Raw genomic sequence first — 25,515 nt, 5'->3', positions numbered from 1 at the left:
GAGGGAGGAGCAGCTGGGAGGCGGGAGCGAGGTGGAGAGACGGGCTAGGAGGCACAACAAAATGGCAGCAAAAACAAAAGCAAAACAGGACGAGACTGGGGTACAATCTGGCACGAATACGATTATGGGCAGTGGCACAGGCACAATCAGGCAAAAGTGGTATTAAAAGGAAGGAGAGCAATATCGCTACGATATGGGCAGTGGCACCGGCACAATCCGGCACAAATAATTCTTACAAGCAATGCGAGCAATATCTCTATGATATAAGTAATGGCACAGGCACAATCAGGCACCATTAATTATTAACAGCAATGAGCAATATCGCGCTACGATACCAAGTTGACCTGGGAGCGGGTGGAGCGACCGCTTCTGAACAAGTCAGGACGTCAACAAGTTTGCGTCTAAAAGATGATTGTTCACACTATCCAGATAGAAGTGGGCGTCCATGATTACTAAAGATCCGCCCTTGTCAGCGGGGCAGATCTTGATGTTGCTATTGGAAGCTAGTTGAGCTAAAGCAATTTTTTAGTTTCTTGTGAGATTCGGTTTATGTCGTACTGTAGTTTGACTGATGTTATCAAGGTCTTTGTGTACAAGTGCTTCGAATGTATCCAAAGTTTTAGGGCTAACTGGGGCCAGAAAAGAACTCTTCGGACGTAGATCCATGATGGTGTTTACTTCCATTGTAGTAGAAGTTGTGCAAACATTAGAGAAAAAATGTTTTAGCCGTAATGTTCGCATAAACTTGTAGAAACTCACTTGAGATTCTAGATCGTTGGTGGTGTAAGTAGGAACAAAAGAAATGCCCTTCTGGAGGACCTTTGTGTGGTGGAGATGGTAGTACGCGAAACCTACATTTATAAAACATTACTGCATTCCTGAAAAGAAGTACATAGTACACATCAAAACGCTACCATTTCAATGCTTAAGAGTGCCTTGTAGAAGGCCTTCTCGCTTCTTTCAAAATGCCTATGCAGTCCTGAGGTAGTCCTAAGTGTCCATACTTGAGGACCTCAGGAGCCATGCTGCCAAGTTCAGCTAGGGAAGGTTGGGATGATGAATGCTCCCATTCATCTTGGACAGCAGATCCGGTCTGCACAGCAGCTTCTTGTGTGGACATTCTGATAGGTGTAGAAGGTACGTGTACCACCATTGTCTTGGCCAGTCTGGAGCGATAATGCTAGGCTCCCACCAGAAAGCTCCCGAATTTCCAGTGACGTCGGTTGATGGGACATGAAAATATGAATCTTGCAGGTCTATCGAACACATTCAGTCCCCTTACTGGAGATGAGGATATATTTGATGGAGCCAACATGCGAAACCTATCCTTCCGGATGGATTTGCTGAGCGAGCGCAAATCCAGTATAGGTCTGAATTCGGACTTTTGACCTTTCTTTCTCACTAGAAAATACCTAGAGTATACCCCTCAACCGTGTTGAGATATAGGAACTTCTTCGTAGGCTGATTTTCATAGGAGAGTGTATACTTCGTGCTGCAGTTCTTGCAGCTGGTAACACGCGGTCTTTACTGGAGCAATCTCCTGGGGTTGATGACAGAAACATAGCGAGTACCCATTCTTAAACGTACCATTGATCGTTTATGATGCTGGCCAGTCTTCCAGGTGGTTGGCAATACACTCCCCCCCCCCCCCCCCCCAATAAAGTGGGAAACAGCAAAGGGGGAAGAGATTGCTCATTGTTTTGCTGGAGCTTTCGCGGAGGTACCAGATTGATGTGATACCCTTCTCCCTCTGGGGCTGCGACGCCCCTGATAGTGGGTTCTGCCTTGGTGCTGTTGCTGCAACCGAGGGGTTTGTAACCTCTGATGGAAAGGCAGACAGCTGCATGGCCTTCATCTGTGCCTGAACTCCTTTTAGGTCTCACCTGAGCCAGTGCATGCGTTTCACTGGCGAGACATTTAGTGAGTGGGCTTTTAAAAGTCCGACCACAGCTTTTTGAGTAGCATACAGTGTGCGGTTACACGCACGAGCAGAGGCGCCATCTGGCTTTCTGCTCGCTCAAGCACGCGCCTTGCTTCAATGCCCCTCCCCCACCACATAGCGCGTCTCAGCTTGTTTTTCCTTCAGCATGAGGCGCGCGCCTTTCTAGTCACCCTGACCCCACCGCCCTTCGCGTCGTTCGCTTCCTTCCCCTCTCTCACCTTCATCTCCACCTTACGGCTAACTGTCTCTCTCCTTCTACGTTACTCCTCAGTCTCTCCACCCTATTTTGCTTCTAACAGTATCATTCCTGTCATCTCTCTCCAGCAGAACTTTCCATGTCTCCCAACCCCCTTGCGCCCTCTCATGCCGCTTCAGGAACTTTCTCTCAGTACTCACCCAGCCCAGAGATGTGTCCTGCCTTCAAGCACTTCTTGATCCGGCTCGGCACATTTTGGACGCTCTCCAGACTCTGCAAGAGAAGCACAGGGCGGGCAGGCTTATCAAATAACAAGCACTGCTGAGAACCACCACGCTACAAAGGCAAAGTGTGTAGGAGGGGTGGGGTGCTGTGCTGCTCGGTGAGTGGAGATGCACTCATTATCCCACAGCTGGCCATCCATAATTCTGTGGCCTACAGTGCTTTTCACGACCACTAATGTCTACATTTCACATTTTCTACAAGTCCGGGCGCACTCGCATGAAGTTCCCTATCCTCGGCCCCCTCAATCAATTAGCTCACGTGATCCATTCGCGTCATGTAGAGTTGCTGGAGCATTTCTCGCACTCTTTTTATTTTCATTTTGGTTCAGAACCAACATGCTGCCTGTGTGAGGGGGCAGGGTGCTCTGCTGCTCGGAGATCCCACAACTGGTTATTGGCACTTCTGTGGCCAACAGTGTTTTTTTCAAGCCCTACTGTTTACAATTTAGGTTTCCTCCGAGCGTAGATTTTAAAAAAAAACTTCGAGCTGGTGTGAGGTTGCCCATCCTCCCTCTCCCCTCCGGCATCTATCTGCTCATGTGATCCATTCCTGAGACAGAACTGCTGAGTCGATTTGAACACAGCCTTTAAATGTTTGTTTGAACTCTTTTTCCCAGCCGATCGGCAGGCTTCTTTCAACACAAGCACTGCTGAAAACTTTCTTGCTGCAAGTGCGATGTGTGTGAGGGGGCGGGGGTGCTCTGCTGCCCTCGTAATGGCTGCGTCAGACAGAGCTGCTGAAGATGCTACTTTAAGTTGGTTATGTTGCAGAATATTCTTCCAAGCTGCGCCGGCCTGTCTTTAGCGTGAGTCATATGCATCTCGATGAGCACATGCCAGCACTGGCGTTGTGCAGCCTAGCTCTACTTCATCTGTGCCATCTGAGCTATAAAAACGCAAATTGCACTCCCTGTTAGAAGTGAATGGTTTCAGTTTCCATCTTTAGCTGCACGTACAGCTTTCTGCTCAGGCTCGTGTTGAAAAGTATGAGGAAGTGTAGTACTGAGCTACTCAAACCAGCGATGTCCCAGCAGGCGCGCTGCCGGGCCACCTCATCTTTGTGCGCGCTGAAGGCTTTCTAGATACTCCCTGCATGTCAGACCATACATGGCTATTACCAGGTAGACCTTTAAAAAAAAAAAAAAAAAAAAATAATCTAATTCAAGTTAGGGAGCGTTTTCTTTTATGTTGCTGGCATTTAAACCATTCTCAATTGTTGGATTTTAGTTTGTAATCTTTAAATGATCACATCTGAATTAAATATTCATTAATAAGCTAACAGTGTCATGAATGAATTGGGTAGATTTTTTACTGCTTGTTAAAAGCGCAATTTTCTAGAAATATAACTCAAAGCTAGCAAAATATTTTTTGTGAGGCGACGCTCATGGGAATAGTGGTACAAACGTAATTTTCAGAAGGCACTTGCTATGAATTGTAGCCTGCCTCTTATATGCATTGTTTTTACAGGGTATAACTAACCTCATACTGCAATGGTTAATAGTTTCAGATCTTCTGATGCTCACAAAAAGGATCTGGGGAATTATGGAAGCGTGACAGAAATCTTGCATGGTGAAGTAAAATGGCAGATGCAACCTGCCAGACCGTGTTGGAGAAGTGGTGACGTGAACAACATTTTTCTTGTTGCCCAAATCAATGGATACATTTTATCCAGCTCAGGAAGAGGAAAGGCCAGGAGATCTGCTGCACTTCAGTCTGTGCCCATGACGTCAATGGCCGCTCCTGCATTAGGTGCTGGATTCCACTGAGCCACCACACTTCTACATTACATGTTGGCCACGGCTCCTGGTATGCCGGTGAAGGTTTAGTAATTGACCACAAAATAGCGCTGCAACCTGCAGCAAAAGGTGCTTCCATTATCCACAGGTACTCTTGGAGAACAAGCATTGGCATAGCCAATAGGTCGCGCCTTTGGGACCTTATAAGTGTTTAGCCATGCAACAGTTGATGTTGTTGCACCAAGGAAATAGTACTGCATAACTAAATACTTAGAAGGTCCTAAAGGCGAGACCTGCTGGCTATGCCAATGCTGGTTTCTTTTGAAGCCCAACCACTTCGAGGGTGTCTAGCTCAGATTTAATTATTGACATTGTCATCTGTGTGCATGTCCTCATGTAACGTAACTGGTGCTATGTAAAACGCTCTGATACCGGATTCAGTTCGGGTCTAGTTCGCGCTATATAAAACTCTGCAAAAAAAAAAACAACAAGGAGGATTTGGAAAAAGGGAGATTTAGGATCCGTTGGTGAGCCTCAGGCTTTAGTGCAGTAAGCCAGAGCAAGGATGAACGTCTTGCACAGATCCCATGTGCATAAGAATGAGCAGATACAGTTGCTCCATCAGCTGTAGCACTAATGATTTGATTAGCCACCAAACCTTTTTGCAACACCCCCTTGAAATCTCTGCGATCCTCCTTGGGAAGTTAGTCCATACATTTTTCTAGAGTCCCACAAAGCCCTATCATAGCGCCCTGAAAGGGCTGAAGCGCTGGAAACCTTCAGCATGGAGGCTAAAGTACCACAAACGTTTCTTCCCCAAGAGTCCTGTGCTCTGCTGGCCTTATCGTGAAGCCCTGCTGAGGAGGAAGATACTGTGTGTGTGTCTTTTTAGCCGCTACAATGATCACAGAGTCTGGGGGTGGATCGGCTCTAAAAAATAGCGGATCCTCTTCTGGAGGCCTGTATTTTTAGGTTTCGCCTGGCGTCCACTGCGCAGCAGTGTTAGCGCAGGCAAAATCTTTTGAGTTTCAGTATGGGGCTTTAACCCGCCTCTCTGTTCCATTGGCTAGCTCCATAAATGGAGGCTAGCCATTGGAGCAGAGATGCGTTGGACATTGTCCGAGCAGATTCGTGGGCGTTCCGGCGATTTTTTCGCTCTCCGCCCCTTTAACAACGTCATTGCGGCGGTGGGCGGATGTTTTTTTTTCCCCCGTCATGTTTTGGTCTTTTTCGAAGTGTCTTTTACCGGAGTGGGCTGCGCGATTGTCGTCTCGGTGGCTTCTTTCCCTCTTGTTTTTTTGTTGTCGTCTTTGTTTTCCGTCTTTGCCTGGTATGTATGCTCCTGTTTTTGCATTTAAGGTAAACTCGTGGCTGTCGTCTTTGTTTTCCGTCTTGTGTGCGTGAGCTCCTCACCCCCCTCCCCTCTCGTTCCTTGTGTGCGTGCGCTCCTCACCCCCTCCCCCCTCGTTGCTTGTGTGCATGAGCTCCTCACCCCCTCCCCCCTCGTTGCTTGTGTGCATGAGCTCCTCACCCCCCCTCGTTGCTTGTGTGCCTTTAAGATCTAAAACCAATGCAACCCCTGTCTAACAAGTTTATTGAACATAAACGCCATCCGCCCTAGTTACATCTGATTACCTAGTTCATGCTTGTAAATCAAATCTATTTTTATGAGGATGTGGATTAAACAACAATACTAATCGTGGAGCATCAAGTATATTAGTTTAATCAGATGTAGGGGTGCTTGTTACTAACAAAACTGTATCCTTTTCAGCACAGGTCAGCCTAGTGGAGGTAGGTAAAGTCTGTGAGAAAAGTGAAATTGTTAAAAGCGCTGTGGTTGTTGGTTAAGTGCCATTGTCTTTTGTTTTTGTTGCTGAAGATGCATGGCGGAAAAAACTGCTTCATTTCGAAGTGGTCACGGTGATAATTACTTCCCGTTTTTTAATTGAAAGTAATGGGTTTGCTGCTTTAGGGCCCGGCTACCGTTCTAACTTGCTGCGAGTATACTTTAAATCCGTGATACTCAATGTACGGCCCAAGGGGCCGCTTGCGTCCAACTTGACCTTTACATGCGGCCCCTCCTTGTAAACAGCAGCAGTGTGTGGGGCTCGCAGTGTGTGTGGGGGGGCTCGCAGTGTGTGTGGGGGGGCTCGCAGTGTGTGTGGGGGGGCTCGCAGTGTGTGTGGGGGGGCTCGCAGTGTGTGTGGGGGGGCTCGCAGTGTGTGTGGGGGGGCTCGCAGTGTGTGGGGGGGGGCTCGCAGTGTGTGGGGGGGGCTTGCAGTGTGTAGGGGGTTCGCAGTGTGTAGGGGGTTCGCAGTGTGTGTGAGCTCCTCACCCCCCTCCCCCCTCATTGCTAATGTGCCTGCGCTCCTCACCCCCTCCCCCTGGTTGCTTGTGTGCGTGAGCTCCTCACCCCCTCCCCCCCTCATTACTTGTGTGCGTGAGCTCCTCATCCTCGCCCCCCCGTTGCTAATGTGCATGCGCTCCTCACCCCCCTGCCCCCTGGTTGCTTGTGTGCGCGAGCTCCTCCCCCCTCCCCCACTTGTTGCTTGTGTGCGTGAGCTCCTCCCCCTCCTCCCCCGCGTTGCTTGTGTGCGTGAGCTCCTCCCCCTCCTCCCCGCGTTGCTTGTGTGCGTGAGCTCCTCACCCTCCCCCCGCGTTGCTTGTGTGCGTGAGCTCCTCACCCCCCTCGTTCCTTGTGTGCGTGCACACCTCACCCCCCTCCCCCTCGTTGCTTGTGTGCGTGAGCTCCTCACCCCCTCCCCCTCGTTGCTTGTGTGCGTGAGGTCCTCACCCCCTCCCCCTCGTTGCTTGTGTGCGTGAGGTCCTCACCCCCCCTCGTTGCTTATGTGCGTGTGCTCCTCACCCCCTTCCCCTCGTTACTTGTGTGCGCGACCTCCTCACCCCCTCCCCCCTCGTTGCTAATGTGCGTGCGCTCCTCACCCCCTCGTTGCTGGTGTGCGTGAGCTCCTCCCCCCCTCCCCCCCTCGTTACTTGTGTGCGTGAGCTCCTCTCCCCCCTCGTTGCTTGTGTGCGTGCGCTCATCACCCCCTCGCCCCACGTTATTTATGTGCGTGAGCTCCTCACCCCCTCCCCCCTCGTTACTTGTGTGCGCGACCTCACCCCCTCCCCCCTCGTTGCTAATGTGCGTGCGCTCCTCACCCCCTCGTTGCTTGTGTGCGTGAGCTCCTCACCCCCACCTCGTTGCTTGTGTGCGTGCGCTCATCACCCCCCTCGGTACTTGTGTGCGTGAGCTCCTCACTCCCCCCCCGCCCCTCCTGTTGCTTGTTTTGCACATCTTTCCAGAGTGAGGCCAGTAGAAATAATTAATTTAGATTTTATGGGCAATCCCAAGGTGCAGGGAAATTAACATTGTGAGCGAGCCAAAGCTCAAGTGAACCCTGTCGAGGCATCAGTAGAATTTGTGGCTTAGAAATCTATTCTCTTTGGGTCATCTCTACGATTGCTTCATCTGCTTGTGAGTGTGAACCCTGTAAAATCTACTAGACATCCATGGCCAATCATTAGTTTAGAGGAAGAAAAGAGGCCACTATAGTCTCTTCCTAGCTCTAAACGATCTCAAGGACAAAAGAGGAGAAACGGCGAGGTTTCGCTGATGAATAGATTCTTACAAATATCTTTGTTTTGGTTCATTGGAACACCTTTACAATATTGCATGCATATTAATGCAATAGAAGTGTATAGAGAGGCTGGTTTTAAGTCAATATTTTAAGAAAGGCCTTTAAGATCTAAAACCAATGCAACCCGTCTCACAAGTTTATTGAACATAAACGCCATCCGCCCTAGTTACATCTGATTACCTAGTTCATACTCGATGTAAATTTAATCTATTTTTATGAGGATGTGGATTGAACAACAATACTGATCGTGGAGCATCAAGTATATTAGTTTAATCAGATGTAGGGGTGCTTGTTACTAACAAAACTGCATCCTTTTCAGCACAGGTCAGCCTAGTGGAGGTAGGTAAAGTCTGTGAGAAAAGCGAAATTGTTAAAAGCGCTGTGGTTGTTGGTTAGGTGCCATTATCTTTAGTTTTTATTGGTGAAGACGCATGGCGGAAAAAACTGCTTCATTTCGAAGTGGTCACGGTGATAATTACTTCCCGTTTTTTAATTGAAAGAAATGGGTTTGCTGCTTTAGGGTCCCGGCTACCGTTCTAACTTGCTGCAAGTATACTTTAAATCCGTGATACTCAATGTACGTCCCATGGGGCCGCTTGCGTCCAACTTGACCTTTACATGCGGCCCCTCCTTGTAAACAGCAGCAGTGTATGGGGCTCGCAGTGTGTGGGGGTGGGCTCGCAGTGTGTGGGGGGGGCTCGCAGTGTGTGGGGGGGGCTTGCAGTGTGTGGGGGCTGTGTGTGGGGGGCTGTGTGTGGGGGGCTGTGTGTGGGGGGCTGTGTGTGGGGGGCTCTGTGTGGGTGTGTGGGGGGCTCTGTGTGGGTGTGTGGGGGGGCTCTGTGTGGGTGTGTGGGGGGCTCTGTGTGGGGGGTTCTGTTTGGGTGTGTGTGGGGGGCTCTGTGTGTGTGGGGGGCTCTGTGTGTGTGGGGGGGCTCTGTGTGTGTGGGGGGGGGGCTCTGTGTGTGTGGGGGGGGGGGCTCTGTGTGTGTGGGGGGGGGGGCTCTGTGTGTGTGGGGGGGGCTCTGTGTGTGTGTGGGGGCTCTGTGTGTGGGGGGGCTCTGTGTGGGTGTGTGGGGGGCTCTGTGTGGGGGGTTCTGTTTGGGTGTGTGTGGGGGGGCTCTGTGTGTGTGGGGGGCTCTGTGTGTGTGTGGGGGGCTCTGTGTGTGTGTGGGGGGCTCTGTGTGTGTGTGGGGGGCTCTGTGTGTGTGTGGGCTCTGTGTGTGTGTGGGGGGCTCGGTGTGTGTGGGGAGGGCTCTGTGTGGGGGGGCTCTGTGTGGGTGTGTGTGGGGGGCTCTGTGTGGGGGGGCTCTGTGTGGGTGTGTGTGGGGGGAAACAACCATTACATCGCAACTTTTACAACGCACTACCATTACAACGAAACTTTTACAACGCAAAAACCATTACAACGCAGGTATTTACAACGCAGGTATTTACAACGCAGGTGCTGTTACAACGCATACCATTACAACGTAAGTATTGGTAAGTATATAATTATATTTAAATTGTTATATGTTTTTTTTTTTAATGGGGTATTTTTTGGGTTAAGGGTCGGTTTTGGGTTTTTTGGTAAAGGGGTATTTTTAGGGTTCAGGGTCAGTTATGGGTTTTTGGGTAAAGGGGTATTTTTAGGGTTCAGGGTCAGTTTTCAGGTAAAGGGGTATTTTTAGTGTTCAGGGTCAGTTTTCAGTTTATGGGTAAAAGGGTATTTTTAGGGTTCAGGGTCAGTTTTCAGTTTTTGGGTAAAGGGGTATTTTTAGGGTTCAGGGTCAGTTTTCAGTTTTTGGGTAAAGGGGTATTTTTAGGGTTCAGGGTCAGTTTTCAGTTTTTGGGTAAAGGGGTATTTTTAGGGTTCAGGGTCAGTTTTCAGTTTTTGGGTAAAGGGGTATTTTTAGGGTTCAGGGTCAGTTTTCAGTTTTTGGGTAAAGGGGTATTTTTAGGGTTCAGGGTCAGTTTTCAGTTTTTGGGCAAAGGGGTATTTTTAGGGTTCAGGGTCAGTTTTCGGGTAAAGGGGTATTTTTAGGGTTCAGGGTCAGTTTTCAGTTTATGGGTAAAGGGGTATTTTTAGGGTTCAGGGTCAGTTTTGGGTTTTTGGGTAAAGGGGCATTTTTAGGGTTCTGGGTCAGTTATGGGTTTTTGGGTAAAAGGGTACAGGGTAAAAATAAAGTAAAATTAAATTTATATTAAATTAATTAAATTAGAATTATTTACATTTGTAATTTAAATTATATACTTACCTATACTTACGTTGTAATGGCATGCGTTGTAATAGCCCCTGCGTTGTAAATACCTGCGTTGTAATGCCATGTGTTGTAATGGCACCTGCGATGTAAAAGTTGCGTTGTGATGGCATGCGTTGTAAATGCATGCGTTATAACGTCATACATCCGTGTGGGGGGCTCTGTGTGGGGGGGCTCTGTGTGGGTGTGTGTGTGGGGGGCTCTGTGTGGGGGGCTCTGTGTGGGTGTGTGTGTGGGGGGCTCTGTGTGGGTGTGTGTGGGGGGCTCTGTGTGTGGGGGCTCTGTGTGTGTGTGTTTGTGGGGTAGCTCTGTGTGTGTGTGGGGGGGCTCTGTGTGTGGGGGGGCTCTGTGTGTGTGGGGGGGCTCTGTGTGTGGGGGGGCTCTGTGTGTGTGGGGGGCTCTGTGTGTGTGGGGGGGCTCTGTGTGTGTGGGGGGGCTCTGTGTGTGTGGGGGGTCTGTGTGTGTGGGGGGCTCTGTGTGTGGGGGCTCTGTGTGTGTGTGTTTGTGGGGTAGCTCTGTGTGTGTGTGGGGGGGCTCTGTGTGTGGGGGGGGGCTCTGTGTGTGGGGGGGGGCTCTGTGTGTGGGGGGGGCTCTGTGTGTGGGGGGGGCTCTGTGTGTGGGGGGGGGCTCTGTGTGTGTGGGGGGGCTCTGTGTGTGGGGGGGGTCTGTGTGTGTGGGGGGGGTCTGTGTGTGTGGGGGGGGCTCTGTGTGTGTGGGGGGGGCTCTGTGTGTGGGGGGGGCTGTGTGTGTGGGGGGGGCTCTGTGTGTGGGGGGGGCTCTGTGTGTGGGGGGGGCTCTGTGTGTGGGGGGGGGCTCTGTGTGTGGGGGGGCTCTGTGTGGGGGCTGTGTGTGTGTGTGAGGGGCTCCGTGTGTGTGTGGGGAGGGCTCTGTGTGTGTGTGGAGAGGGCTCTGTGTGTGTGTGGCATTTGCGAGAGATTAAGCTATTGGCATTGTAAATGACAATGCCATTTATTTATCTGTTTTCAAAACCAACACATAAATAAAAATGTTGTCATTTACAATGCCAATAGCTCTAACTTTTGCAAAGGCGAAACCGTTGCATTGTAAATGCTTGTTTCAAGATCCTTGCTGGTGCGGCCTTGATAGTTGCTGGTGTGAGGAACATGTCCATAACAGGCTGCAGAAGCCCCGGTACCAGAAGCAACAAAGACCTGACCGCTGATCTGTGGTGTAAAGTCTCAAAAATCGCAGATGAAGAAGTTTGGGGGAGGTTGGCAAACGAATGCTTAATTTTCTTGCACCCTGGCCAATACCTCTTGGAAAGTACTGACATCATCCACTAGCGAGACCCTCGAAGGTGGACTGTCTGTTAGGGTCGGAGAATAGTCCCCTTTCAAAGACTGAGTTGAAGAAGTTGTTGGTGATCTGCACCTCCTTAATGCCCATGAGATGTAGACCTTCTTGAGGAAGTAGTCACTGTACAAGCATGATCTTGACCTCTCGAGGGAGTGGTAGGCGCGAGATCTACTGCCTGAACCAGACAAGCCAGTGATGACCTGTGTAGGGAATTGGAGTAGTCATGTGGTTTCCGGACCTGCCCTATTGTGGACTTCTGCCAGTGATGCAGTGGTAACATCCACCTAGGAGAGAGATACAGAGGGTGATGTTTGCCTCCTTGTCTCTTCTTGTGTAGGGGCCTCAGTCTCCTGTGGACAGGGATGTTCAGGAGAGGACGTTGGGCTGCTCCACGTCAATAAGATGACCTCCGGTAACCTAGAGGTTGACGACTGTCTCTTGACGTTAATCAGACAGAGTGATGGGTTGATGTCTAATATGGAGTCTTTCTCTCTTGGGCCACCAAAGGCCATTGAACTCTCAACGTCAGGAGAGAAGGAACCGACAGAATGAAGCATTGACTGCGTTTTAGCCTTCAACGACGATCTTGACGGAGGATGCCTTGACATCGATTGAATAGATAACGGAGACCGTTGTCTCAGTGTCGAGCGATACGTTGCCGAAGGCGAACGTCTACTAGAAGTTGACCGATGTCGCTTCCGTGTGGAACTGGGCCTTGACATCGATAGTCGCCTGGTTGATATAGACGGAGGGAAGCACCTCGACGCTGAGAGTCTGTGAAGACGCTGACGGAGTCCTGTGCCTCGACGTCAGCTCTCTATGTGATGACGTCGGAGTCCTTGTGCTTTGATGTTGAACGTTGAGGCAGCGGAGACCGATTCCTCGAAGTTGAAAGCCGCAGAGTTGACATCAATGGAGAAGGCTGAGCCGACGGTCTGTTCTTAGTCGACGTGCGGTTCACAGATACCGTTGACAACGCCGATCCTGATGCCGGTAGGTAACAGATCGGGAACTTACTTCTCAACCCCGATCTGAACCTCTTCTTCTGCCTCACCAGAGATCTTCCTCTGGAAGTCGATTTTTGCTTCTCTGAGAGGCCAAAGACAAATTCTCTCCCTCTCCTTGAGAGTACGCCTAGACAGCTTTTTGCAATGTTAGCAAGCTTTAGAGGAGCAAGACTCAGGTAAGCAGATACACACACAGAGTGTGTTTCAGTCTTGGCCTTCTTGCCACAGGAGGGACAAGGGTCAGAAAAAGAAGGTATTTTGTGACAGAAAAAGAATGTTTGTCAGAAAAGTTAGAACCTCACTCTACAAGGTGAAAAACATCGAGTGAGAGGTAAAAGAAAATCACTAATAAAAGTGAAAATTATAGACGAAAGCAAAATTAGTCAGAGCGGAAAACTCCAGGGTCCTGACCGAAGGAGCTGGACAGAACTGACCTAACTGCCCCCCCCTGAGGCATGATGGGAAGCTGGGGATCATAGCTGCCTTAAAAACATGGTGCCAGTTTTTAGGTTTACAATTACTTTAATTTTCTATGCTAGTGTTGTTCAATGCAGCCTATAGGCTAATAATGCCTGCTGTTTTGCAGATGAAGTTTTGGGATCCTACTCATTGAGGAGAGTTGAAGTGATACTTTTCCTCCTGTTGTATTATAATTTTACACTATATGGTTGCTAAAACAGTGTTTGTCAGTGCATTGTTTAGCCTTTTTGTCTTATTGAAAGCTGCATTGATGTGTGGACAAATGATATATATATGTGGGTGTGTGTGTGTGTGTTTTAATTTAGACTTTTTTATATAGTTGTCCCCCCCCCGCATTGGGGGGGGGGCGACTGTTCAAAAGAAACTCCTAAGACAGACTCTGAGCCTGCTGAGGACAAAGAAGCCACGTGCCTGGAACCACCACGGCACCCGTCGGCTATGGCCTCAGCACAGACACCGCCTCTACCCGTGAGTGGCCCGGTAAGGTGAAATCAGACCTCAAAAGACACCCCAGCATCCAGCCACCCTGCACCCTGGAGTAGAGAACCAGAGGTGCAACTACATCCTTGAGCCCTCCAACTTACCTGCCCCGCTGTTAGTTCCTTCAGAAGTCTTCCTGGACCGAGCCTGCAGCCAAAATCCATAACCGGCCACTGGACTACTGTACATTTGGAGAGATCCGGACCAAACCACTAGATGGTGGAATATGCACAATATGTGAATCTGGAAAAAATTTGGGCTGCAAAACCTCCTTGCCTTGCAATACTGGAAAACATGGGGAGGTACGAAAGCAGTTTGTAGACTTGGGTCAGTGTTTAAAGGGGAACACAGGTCTCCTTTACTACTTCAATTTTCAGCCCAAAGGTTTCCGATGCCTTCTTCATGGCGGCATAGTATGTGGAAATGTCACCCAGAGGGGATGACCACAAGGAACAGGATACTATTGCCTCCTAAGGGGAGTCAGCCTCTTTCTCTTGACACAGCATTTCTTGTGATTCATCAAGCCCTAAGTCTTGTGAATCCATGCTTAAAATACACTCTTCCTCTTTACTTATCGCTATGCTTTCCATGAGTGATCCTTCCTGTTATGTTATATTTTCCTATGTGGTTTTTCTATCTTCTCCTGTCTTTTCTTCCTTCAAAGTAGTCATGGCTTCCTCGAATACAGTCTTCATTAGGTTTTCCACCTTGGCCTCCAAAGCCCTCCTCTTTCACTTGATGTCGTTGGGTGTCTAGGGGCCGGTTCCTCTTTCCCTCTCCATACTCAATCGTTCACTGAAGTTGAGGCGATGCCTATCTGTGTAACCTTACCGGTGAGTTTTTTTCTCAGTAGGATGCAAGTTCTCTGTGCTGCTTCGGCTGTGTGTTTATTCAGTGTAGAGCGGCTAGTTTTTTGTGACTCTGGACTGTTGCTCGAAGAATCATGCTTCGGCGTCTTGGTTGTGCTGTCTGAATGCCTTCATGTTCAACAGACCAGGCGCTTTACAGGAAATGAGGCACTTTGGGCGCAGGGTCTCTATGGTATTTTCTTTCAACCTCACACGTCTCAAGTTTGATGTCTCTGTGTTCCCCGAGCCTCCTATGCCTCTACATCATTGGAGAAACCCATTACCTTCATCAATAAAATAAACCGCTTCAAATTTTCCATCTCTGATAAACTCGCCATGTCAGTATTTGCCCAAAGTGCTCGAAGAATCTTGTCCCTGTGAACTGGGATCTTTGGGTTGAAGTATAGGCATTGGACACAGTGCTCAGACTTATTATTTCAAGGGTGACTGAACATACAAGACTGGATGTTCGTCATTGAGGGCGAGATTGTGCAAAGAATGTGACTCTAGAAGAGCTTTCATACTGTAAAACTTTATTCCATGAGTAAGTAAAAGAAAACAATTAAAATAGGCTTTGGTATGTTGCTGGAAATCACGGCCCAGTTCAAGTTTGATGCAACTCAGAGAAACTTGCTCAGCCCGGCCTACTAAAGCAGGAAGGCCATGCTTTATGGTTCCTCTTAACCAACTGAGGAATTCAAACTGTGTGGATCCTGCCTCAAGTTCCTAAGAGTAAAGAGTTAGGATCCAGCGATGAAGTTGTGAGAGAAAACTACTAGGGCACTTTCTCCATGCACAGATTACACGGGTAGTGATGCACAGGCATGGCAGTAGCAATGAGGAAAGGACAAATTAATCAGGATTGGCAACTGCATGCAAACTAGGCTGTGAAGGGGCACAGAAGAAGGGAGAAGATACAACCTAGCTGAACCTGCCTTCCTGATGCACAAGCAGCTAAAAGCGTGCAGTCCTTTTTGGAACCAGTGATGTATAAATCAGGAGGCAGAGTGAGTCCGATGACAACTGCTTTCATCATTTTCTAGCTAGTTTCTTTATGCTCCAGTTGCAGCTGCCTTTTTGGAGAACGGTAGATGCCATTTAACTTGGCATTATTGGGAATGATTGTGAAAGATCCAATTGACATTCACAATTCTGGTCTAGCGATTAGCCCTTTTAATTCACCGTTTACTATTCTTGTCACCGATAATTGCACCATTTGTTCTGGTCTTTCAGCCTGGGATTCACCTAGCAATTCAGGTTGCTTCTTTTGGGGACCAGTTACTTGTCTCTGGACCTATAGAAAGTACGGGTGAGGAATATATGTGTGATACAAGCTTAACACATTCAAAGTGGGATGTCAAAAGCACCAATTGCATGTCATAGACTGATCTATAACTACAATGTGACACTCCAATGAACCCCAGCTGGAAAAGGTATATAGGTCTGCCATAAAGTACTCAGATATCCATATGCCAGGTGGAGTTAACATTAACAAACCTGAAAGATAAAAGTTATCAGTCAATCCAAACGAGAAGGAAAATAAACTAGAAATAAATGAGTAACTAACCTTTTAACTTTAATTTGTTGTGGAATTCTCTGTCAATTTCTTCCTTGTTGAACTGTGCATTAGCACTCTCAAAGTCAAAATCTTTTTCAAACTTCATTGGTCCATCCCTACGAATACCAAATCTTCCTCTTCCCCCACGGTGGCCACCACGTCCTCTTCTTGTAGGCGGGGCACCTGGTGCTTTAATGATAGAAAGAGTCAATTTTGAGGGGAAGTGAAGAAGCAGCACAAGACCAACTGTAATCTGCTGAATAAAGTATTTGGTGCATTCAAATTAAAATACTAAAGTCATTGGAGGCCATGTGAGGCATGCAGTTAGGCATTGTTGCTACTGGGCTGGAGCATACTTAATAAAGAAAGCTAGGGTAAGAAGCATCAGAAGGCTAGCAGAAACCGCTCTGTAAATAAAATGGGAAAAAACGATTAAGGGGAAGGGGTGGGGGATATTACAGTAGGCATCCTGGATTTGGTCATTAGCAGAGTTACTATAAAGGAGAAAAAAGTGAGCACAGATGTGGTACATCAACTGGAAGAATTGATGCGCGACCAAGATCTTAACATAACCTGAATATGAAAATGTGTGCAGCTATGCTGAAAGGTCAAGAAGGGAGAGCCAATGGAGGAATATCCCAAGGAACACATCGTGGTGCCCTCAATTCTAAATATGCTCCGGAAAGCCAGGTGAAGTGATATTTTTTAAGTGCAAACGGACCATAGCTCCCGCAGGTGAACATAAAACCTGGAGGCAATCCAGGACCATAGTGGCTAGAATTTTGAAGTACTGGGGCGTAGAAGTTATTTAAAGCGTGTCTATGGAAAATTGCCCAACTGCAATTTGAAAATTATAATGTTAGTGAGTGCCCAGACATGAAATTAATAAAAAATGTGCTTGCCAGATGTTAGGTACAGTTAAAGCAGCAATAAGAGCTTATTACAACAAGTATGTCACGCTTCAGTATGTCGTGCTCACCATTATGCATCAGGATATCTCTTATGTTTCTTTCAGAGAAGCAGAGCATGTGATTCAAAAAGATTTCATGTTGCAAAAGAATTAGTTCCTTACCTATCATTGTAATTCTCCTTCGGGGAAATGGTCATTGAAATCATAAATGCTAAACTGTCAAAGTTGCTGCCTGATGTCACTCGATCAGCCAATATACAAGGCAGTGTATGATGCGAGTGCTGCCTCTTCATGGAAGGGGGGCTAACATTGCTAGGCCTTTCTTGAACACCTTTAAACACCCTTAAAGCCATGGTGGCTTTGAAAGAGGGTACATTGAACAGGTAGTGAGACCAACTTATCACAAAGTGAAGATAGCAGTGGTGGACAAGGTGGATAGATTTGTGGAAGCAGATGGCTGGAGATTGAGAGCAGTTATGTAGTCAAATTGTTTAAGCAGAAGGCAGATATCCTGCATGGTTGTCAAATGGAAGTGCTCAAGCAGGATGCGTTTGTTGAGAGGCCCAAGGTTTAGGATGTGGCTGACAGAGCAGTCCTTTTTGAGAATGAGTAAGAAAAGAGCGTACACTCATTTCCCTTGTTGGTGCGGAGGCACTCTGTATTGCCCCTTTTAGTATCAGTACATCTTCCCAAGGAGCCGTAGAGGGTCTGGGCTGAGGATGCGATTGCAAGGCAGCCTGTTTGGAGGGGTTGTGAGAAGCTCTAGGCAGTAGCAGTGATGGACAAATAATTTTTCTCCCACGAGTCCCCATATGGGTGAGAATTCAGATAAAGACCAATACTAAAATAGCATACTATGATACTACATCAGTAATACATCACTGTCCAAGCCTTTTTTTCCTCCTTTCATCCATCTCTCTGATCATAACAATCGTTGACAATCAACTAACCTATTGCGCTAGTTACCTCATATGTATACAGAATAATTCTTTAACAATATATTGATACAATATATTGATAAACTTTCCCCACAGGTCAGTATGTGACTACAGAGGAAATCGTCCCTCCCTAGACCAGACGACAGGTATCCCCCTCAGTTAGGGTTAAGATATAAGAACCTACTAATGCAAAGTGCATTTTTGGATGTCTCTTTTACACATGTTTGTAGGTCATGTGTTTGACCGTGCAATATCATGAGACTCTTATATGTCTACATCTAAAGTGTGCCAAGTGTGAGAAGTTGGCCTGATATATAATGTTCACTATTCTAGTGAGCACTTTGTATCAGTCCAAACAACCCTTATTGATGATTGGTTGTAAGTCAACCTTATAGACCAGCTATCCTAGTAGCATGGATACGAGCAGTCTAAGGCTAAGACTCTAGAGGGCGTGTTAAGCCAGCTGTTTTACCATCACATTACCCCTTGAACACCAAGTGAAAGGACACCACACAAGTTGTTATCAAAAATAAAGTGTATTTATTTATAACAAGACTACCCTGGCTCTTTATGAGACAGGGAGCTAAGCACACAACAAAACTCAAAGAAACACTGAAAGTCGCACAATTTACACCAATGCCCGAGGGGCACGAAAAACCATATACACAAGAAGTGGAATGCGAAGTTACTAGCAGGTAAGTAATACTTTTCTAGACTGTAGAAACGCTAGGCCTACAATGCTGAACCCTTAGTTTAGAAGCAGGAGGCCTAGGGACGCCGTGTGCAGAGTGGGAACTCTCACGCGTAATGCGGGAACAAGTCTATGGATACTAGCACTTCACAACCCGAACCCGACTAGGTGGGTCGAAAACAAGGGTGGATCCGAACACTTAGGGTGTTGGACTATGCTGGAGCACCGGAGTACTCAGTTTACCTAGCCCAGGGGCTGCGGCTGCATAGGGTTCAAGTTGCGTCGGAAACCCTCGTTGAAGATCCAGGAGCCTGAAGAAAGAGTTGCTGGCAGGCGGCCAGTGAAGAAAGTTCGGAGTGATCCAAGCCTGGATCAGGGAAGAAGAAACCTGTAAGCAGAGGGGACCAAGTTCTGAATCACTAGCCAGTGATTTGAGTGGGCACCAGGATGGCACCGGACGAAGTCACCTCAGCCAGGTGAGTGGGCGCTGCTGGGCTCTGCAGTCTCTCGGACCAGGAGGCGTTGTCGGCGACCAGGATGGAGGTGCGAGCTGTCCCACGAAGGTACTTGCTGTCGACGTCGCTGGACCCAGGATTTGGGCAACAAGTCTTGGCAAATGCAAGGCCCACGCGGTGGACCTAAAATGGTGTCTTGAGTGGACCAGGAGGGTCCAGGGTGCTCCTCTTTTGGAGGGGAGCAAGGGCTAGTCTGGAGCAACCAGACCAGCAGTAGTTGTCGTCGTGGAGCGTCGCGAGAGGGCCACTAGCCAACGGGCAAGCGACCTGGACAACGCGGTGAGCAGCAAAAAGCAGAAGGGCCCCACGCAGATCTCGGGGATGCAGGGGGGCTGAACTTCGGTGCTGGGACTGCTCAGGGTCGGGGCTTCTCTTACCCCAAAGCACTCAGTCGAGGGTCACTCGGGAGTCGTGCTGGACAAGCGTCGTGCAGTTCTGAAGATGGCCGGTCCCTCGAGGTCTCGTCACACCCACGGATCACAGCTGGGCTGATGATGTAGGTTGAGGTCAGAGGTGCCAGGGAAGCCGGTTCTCGTCGTGCTGGAGCAGTCTTGATCCGAAGGAGAGACTGGCAACAAACCGCGATGCTTGGTTGGTGCCTGCTGCTGCAGGGTGACTACTCCTTAGTCACAAGGGAGAATCTTGGGAAGAGTCTTGAGTTCCTTTCGTAGAAAGTAGTTTCAGGATTCAAAGATGATCTGATTTGGAAGGGGGCCAGTTCCTACCTTTATCCTGAAAAAGGGGGCTGGCACGCGACTAAGTCCTGCCCTATGGGTGGGACTAGGAGGGGGGTGGTTACACCCCTCTCCTTTGGCGGGCTTTCCCCAGATCAGGGGCTGGAGTGCCCCTGGAACTGGTTCCAGCCGGCCTATGCACAGTGAGCACCGGGGTGCCACTTGCAGTCACCTTCCTCTAAAGCCCTGCCTACCTAGGATACACAAAATCCTGTCTGGGACGGTGCTGGCACCGCCCCTGGCAGGAAACCCTTTGTCCTTGCCTCCTGGGCTGGGAGGACTCCCAGCAGCAGGAGGGCAGACTTGTGTCTCGGTGGCAGCATCCATTTTGTGGAGCTAAGGCTCTGTCTGACTTTAACCAGGGTCACAGGTTACATACATGTCGTGTCCCTCTAGAAGGGTGGAATGCTAACCCCGTCGCCAGAATTGGCGAGGGGTTAGTATTCCAATTCGTATGACACCTTACTCGACATGTTTTGATAAAGCGATACCAGAGTTGGCATATAACCGCGAGGATTATAATGCACTTAAGAGTATATGGTATGCGATATCATGGAAACGGCTAAGGGATGGATCCCGAAAGCCGCAGACAGGCTCAGCTCATGCCAGAGCACCATCTCACACGATTCCAAGCACTCTGCCTTCAGGATTGTCAAGGCCTGCCATAGGAGTGACTGATAGGAGATCTGTGTGTCCATTTAGGTTGAGATATAGGAATACTATATCTACAGCAGAGGGTGAGTACACCACTTTGCCCCAGCTGTCAAGCAGCCAGTTGTGTCAGATTTGGATGGCCAGCCAGGGTTGGCATAATACATGCTGCAGCCCCTGGTAGGCCCTGGGTACACCTATGCCCTGGGCACCTAAGGTACACTGTACAGGGACTGATAAGGTGACTCAGTATCCAATTAGATATGTACCTAAGGTACATGGACTCCATTTTACAGAGAGCAGTAGGCCTGGGGTCCTGAATAGCAGGGCCCCAGGTCAACTAAGTCAGAAAACCAGCAAAACACCAGGCAAAAAGTTGGGGGCAACCATAGGAGAAGTGTGGCTCAGGGGTTAGAGGCAGCAGACCCGGAAGCTGAGATCGGTCCTGGACCAGGGTTCAATTCCCCACCTCGGCGGGTCTTGGGCTCAAAAATTCCACGGACTCGATAATTCTCGTTCCGGTGCCTACTCAACTCACGGGTTCACACTCTGCGACTCTGGGCAATAGCTTGCTTAATCTCCACTACGGCCCCTCGTGGCGGGATGCCTGGCTTTCACCTTGTGGATACCCTGCTGGGGTTATCTCACAGGGGAATACCAGGACGGGTTCCCAAGGCAAGCGCCTTGATGCCTTCGGGTGATACGTGCGCTATATAAATCGCAATACATTTACATAGTCAGGGATCTACCTTCCTACACCAAGAATACGATTTTTTTTATTTATAAAGACTCTTGTTGTATATTTAGGTGAATTAACACAGACCAGGTAGGAACCTCTTTGGTCTGAGTTGTGCTTGATTCTTAATGGTGACAAGGCCAGTTTAAGGAATCCACGGCCCTGAAGAATGCCTTTGATCTATATACGTGACTGAATTGGGCAGCAAGACGAGCGTTCGAGCCATTGCGCTCTCACTGCATCGCATAGCTGTTTTAGATGCACCAGAAGCTACCTATAAAGGTGAAGGCCGGGTTATGTCTAAGCACTTTTAATTAATCTGGATACCTTCCTGTCTAGGAAGTGCTTTATCTAAGAACTCCCTCCAGTGGTTACGCTTGGAGGTTCAGTCCGCCCTGGTGGTATCATCCTACCAGGGTGGGGAGAGGTGGCCTATGATGAAGCATGCCATTTAACATTGGTGAGGCTTTCTCTTCCAAAAGAGTGTTCTTCTACTACCCTCTTCCAAATTGGGACCTCTGCAAGCCTGAATAGGGAAACCAGTGATATAAGACATTAAGAAAAAAGAATTGTACTGCCACCGCACCCCATTGTGTTTGGGGTAGCATTGTTAGACAACATTAGCAACCCCAATAGGCCAGTGCTTCCTAAACTTTTTAGAACCACAACTCAATTTTTATAATGAAACTTTTGCAGCTCCCCTAGCTTTAACGGACAAGGTGGGGCAATTTTTTTTAATGCAATAACAGCAAATGTTTGCAAACTTGACAACCTTGACCACGCCCTTCGATATGAGGCTGGCCAAGATATTGATCTACCTATAAAAGTGTTAAATGGTGAGCTCCACTGGAGCCTGGAACACATTTCAGAGTGGGCTGATGGCCTGTGGCATCCATTCACTAAAATCACAAGGTTTCATAAAAACCTTTTTGTATATACCTGTGATTTTACCAAATCTGAGAAATAACTTCTACAGCAGATCAGGGAAAAGGCTTCATATCCATATTGGTGTTAAAACAAGGCCTAGTGGTGTAATGTGGACTCCAAATATATATTTTGCAGTTTTATATATCACAAACTCAGCTCAAGGGCATTGCAGTGCTTTATATGAGCACCAGTTCCATTACACAATATGTCAGATTAATTTTATTTTAAGCAGGGGAGATGAAATTATTTGTTCAGAACCAAAAGATGTTGAGCAAAAGCCAGCATTCAAACCTGGTTCCCCAGAACCAGAGTCAGCATTTCTGGAGTTAGGCCAGATTTTATTTATACGAGTCTCATACACAAATGGTATGGTTGTGCATGATCACATAGTGAGCACATTCTGTTGAAATGGCTTTGTGAAGCAGTAACAAATACTGGAAGGTTCACTGGGGGTCTTGCTTGGGAATACTTGCAAGGGATTTATATTGAAACTGGACTCAAGGATATTGTTCAGCGCCTTTGCGCTGGTGCACAAACCGGGCTAATACATTTTTAATATTTACATATAGACCAGACTTTTTTGTGACCAACCAAAATTGTCTCGAGACCCAGAGTTTGGAAAATACTGCAATAGGCGAGAACTATTGGCTCGGTCAATATTGGTTTGTTTAACAGCATCTAGTCAAAATGAGGATGAAACAGGCACTCCCTGTCAAACTGGATGTTGAAGAGATGCAGCTAGACTTTGGGTCTGAACCCATAAATGCTAAGCCAGGCGTGTCTTCTGAAGGGACCTGTAGACTGTCCGCTGTTTGAGGTGTGCAGCATAAGCTGGTGTTTGATATGATTTTGCCCTCAGACACTATCTGATTCCCCCTGTTTCTGTACTAGTGCGGGAAAAGTTTGGCATGTTACTGCATCTCCTTCCACAGAAACTTGTAGTAGAGAAGTCAGAGTAGGCAGCGAGCCAGTATGTAGCTACCCCTACTGCTACTCTTCCTTATTTTGTTATCCTTATCCAGAGGATGGACTTCACCTATGGTTAGTATAGAGCCCATCTTACATTCTGTGTGAGTCACAAGATTATCACGTAGACCTGGCCCCTGATGTAAATTAGGGGGTGGGAGGGCTTTGCAGGGTGAGGGCTTATACTTTTTCTCCACCGTAGTAGTCACTACATTAGTCTTTACTTGCTCTCGCTGATTGTCTGAGATGGACTCACACTTGCCTTTAAGCAGGGATAGAACTTGCACCATGCCTTCTGAATTGAGTCTCCACTAGAGAATCCTCTTCCTCTTGTAGCATGTGCAGGTCTACCTTGCAATGTTTTGCTGCCCTCCAGAGGACTTCTTCATAAGCCGTGGTGTCACTTGGTGCCTTAATTAGATCGTGTTCTAGATCACGAATTTCTCAGAGACTCAACACTGTAGTCTTTCCACTGGTCATAACAAGGCCCTGTGCTTAAAGGCTGGCATATGGGCCAATGAATAATATGGGCTGGCAGCTTAGAGTGTATATATATATGTGAACCCATCAGGTGAATCTGGTGTGTACCAGAGTGGTGGTGGAGGACGAGGAGACAGAGGCGGGAGAGAGTTTGTCCCCTTGTCCCAGTGCTCGGTCCATGGGGGTTTTGGGGAAGAGTTTATTTTTGAAGCTGAGCCTTCGAGGGAGTACGTGTGTTTTTGGAAATGGGGCGGAAGTGACTTCATGGTCTTCAGCTGTGGTGCTGGTAGTTTTGCAGATACAGAACTTCAGATGGACCGGTGTCTTAGTCTTCTTTGGTGCTATAGAGAATCTTTTCTCCAAAGATGACCAGAGTTTAGGAGGACTGTTGTAGGTGCATTTTGCGGACTGCCAAGAACCTCTCTGCAGTAACTCACAATCTTCTTGGGGTGGAAAGCGAGGTAGAGATTGTAGACATAATGGTGATCCAGCCATAGATGCTTGGAGGCGCACCTTTGGTAATGTTGATAGAGTGCCCATTCGATCATTGCCATTGCATTCTGTATTCTTTGGTGTGGTGCTTAAGGAAGGACCCGTTAACATTTAATTAACATACTCAGTTGGTATTGAATTGTGATGCGCTTTTTTTCTGTGTGTACCATCTGTGCTAAGAAGTAAACCTACCTCACAAGATCAGAACTAATTTGAAATGGAGAAATTTCGGCATATCTATACATAATAATTGTGCTCAAATTAGGGTCTAACATTCAACTGGCTCACTTTAGAAGTAGAAAGTCTCACTTGCCTCTCCTTTGCTGTCAGTTTATGATAATGATTGTGCATAGGCCTCTTCAGCCTCTTACTTCTGGCATCATCCACATCAAAGCCAATCCCCTTAGATGCTTACCATGATTATTTGCTAGTGTATCATCAATACTCTCAACGCATAGTCCAGAAAACCACAAATATAATGGAGTCGCACATCGAGAACAATAATTGATGAAACATTGGTAGAGAGCAGGAGCAACAAGTGCGTCCCCCTATTAGGCCAGCGACTACAAGTTTGGGACAAAAAGAACGACAGTAGTGGCCACATATCAGGACTTTTAACTAAACACCTCCCACTCCTGCCCAGCCCCACCCCCACCGACTGCCCTCACCACAATTACCTCCACCCTCCTCCCCCTGAACACATCCAAAAGAAAACCAATCCATGAGACAAACAGGAATATCAGACAAATCAATGAGCTTGGAATGAGCAGAAGCAAGAGAAGCTGTACTGAAACACCTCACAGACTCAAACAGAATAATACTAGGGGCGGTCTATAGTCTTGTTTTTTTGTTTTCTTTACATATTAGCTCTGTTTAAGGAGGATTGGTCAATGTTTGTTTCCAAATACGGGATAATCGAATCTGTTATGACAGTTGGCCACTGTTGGCCCTGGTTGTTTATTCATAAGTGTGTAAGAGGTACCCATAGGTAGCGAACCTGGGAAAGAAAGCACTAAAGGCTAAGAAAGGTGAAAATGACACCACAGGCACAATTCTACACTATTCTCATTAAATGTTAAAGGACTGAATTGCCCAAATATCAGGCATCCCCTGACGACCCACATATTCTCTTGGATACACCAAATGCAGAAGTACTAATTCCATATGAAGTACAGGTTTAACCACACCAATAAAGGGGAACAGCAACATCAAGAACAGGGGTAGCAATCGTCTGCATAAAACCACATGGGAAGGATTAAAAAAAATACAAGGAAGGGTGGTACATCAAGATAAAATTACATAATCCTAAACAAACATCTGTTTTTTGTAACTTAAAGTACATCTCAGGAGTCATAACTGGAGGGCTACTGGATATTGTACTCACTAGCACAGAGGGTCGTTGAGTGGTAGTGGGAGATTATAATGTTGCATGGGACTCAGACTTGGATAGGTCATTTAGGCCTGCCCCTATGCAAGAGCTGTGTCCCAAGACCAAACCAACCGTTTTGGGATTAGTGTATGCCTATAGATATTATCACCTCGCAGGACAGCCAACAGAGAATGCGCAGGACAAACCTAGCATAAACTGGACTGCTGCACACTTGGCAGAACTTTTATGAACTGGGAAATGAGGTAATGTTGCTAGCCTGAAATATTAAATAACCACTAGCCAAAATGCATATGGCACAAATATTGAGCCAAAATACTGAGTTCCAGAAGCTTCTGAGTGATACAAGAGCAGGATAAAAA

At 47.6% G+C, this 25,515-nt stretch overlaps 1 protein-coding gene across 1 annotated transcript in view; it reads right to left on the bottom strand.

Moving 5' to 3' along the window:
• The window catches only part of LSM14A (LSM14A mRNA processing body assembly factor), a 282,041-nt gene that overhangs the window by 39,304 nt on the left and 217,222 nt on the right, over positions 1-25,515 (bottom strand). The window contains exon 7 of the mRNA XM_078671505.1: positions 15,736-15,915. Coding sequence (XP_078527631.1) covers positions 15,736-15,915 — 180 coding nt within the window. The remainder of the gene's footprint in view (positions 1-15,735; positions 15,916-25,515) is intronic.

Source organism: Lissotriton helveticus, chromosome 12, assembly GCF_964261635.1.
Source record: "Lissotriton helveticus chromosome 12, aLisHel1.1, whole genome shotgun sequence".
Taxonomy (NCBI): domain Eukaryota; kingdom Metazoa; phylum Chordata; class Amphibia; order Caudata; family Salamandridae; genus Lissotriton; species Lissotriton helveticus.
This window is presented reverse-complemented; position numbering and strand designations above follow the sequence as displayed.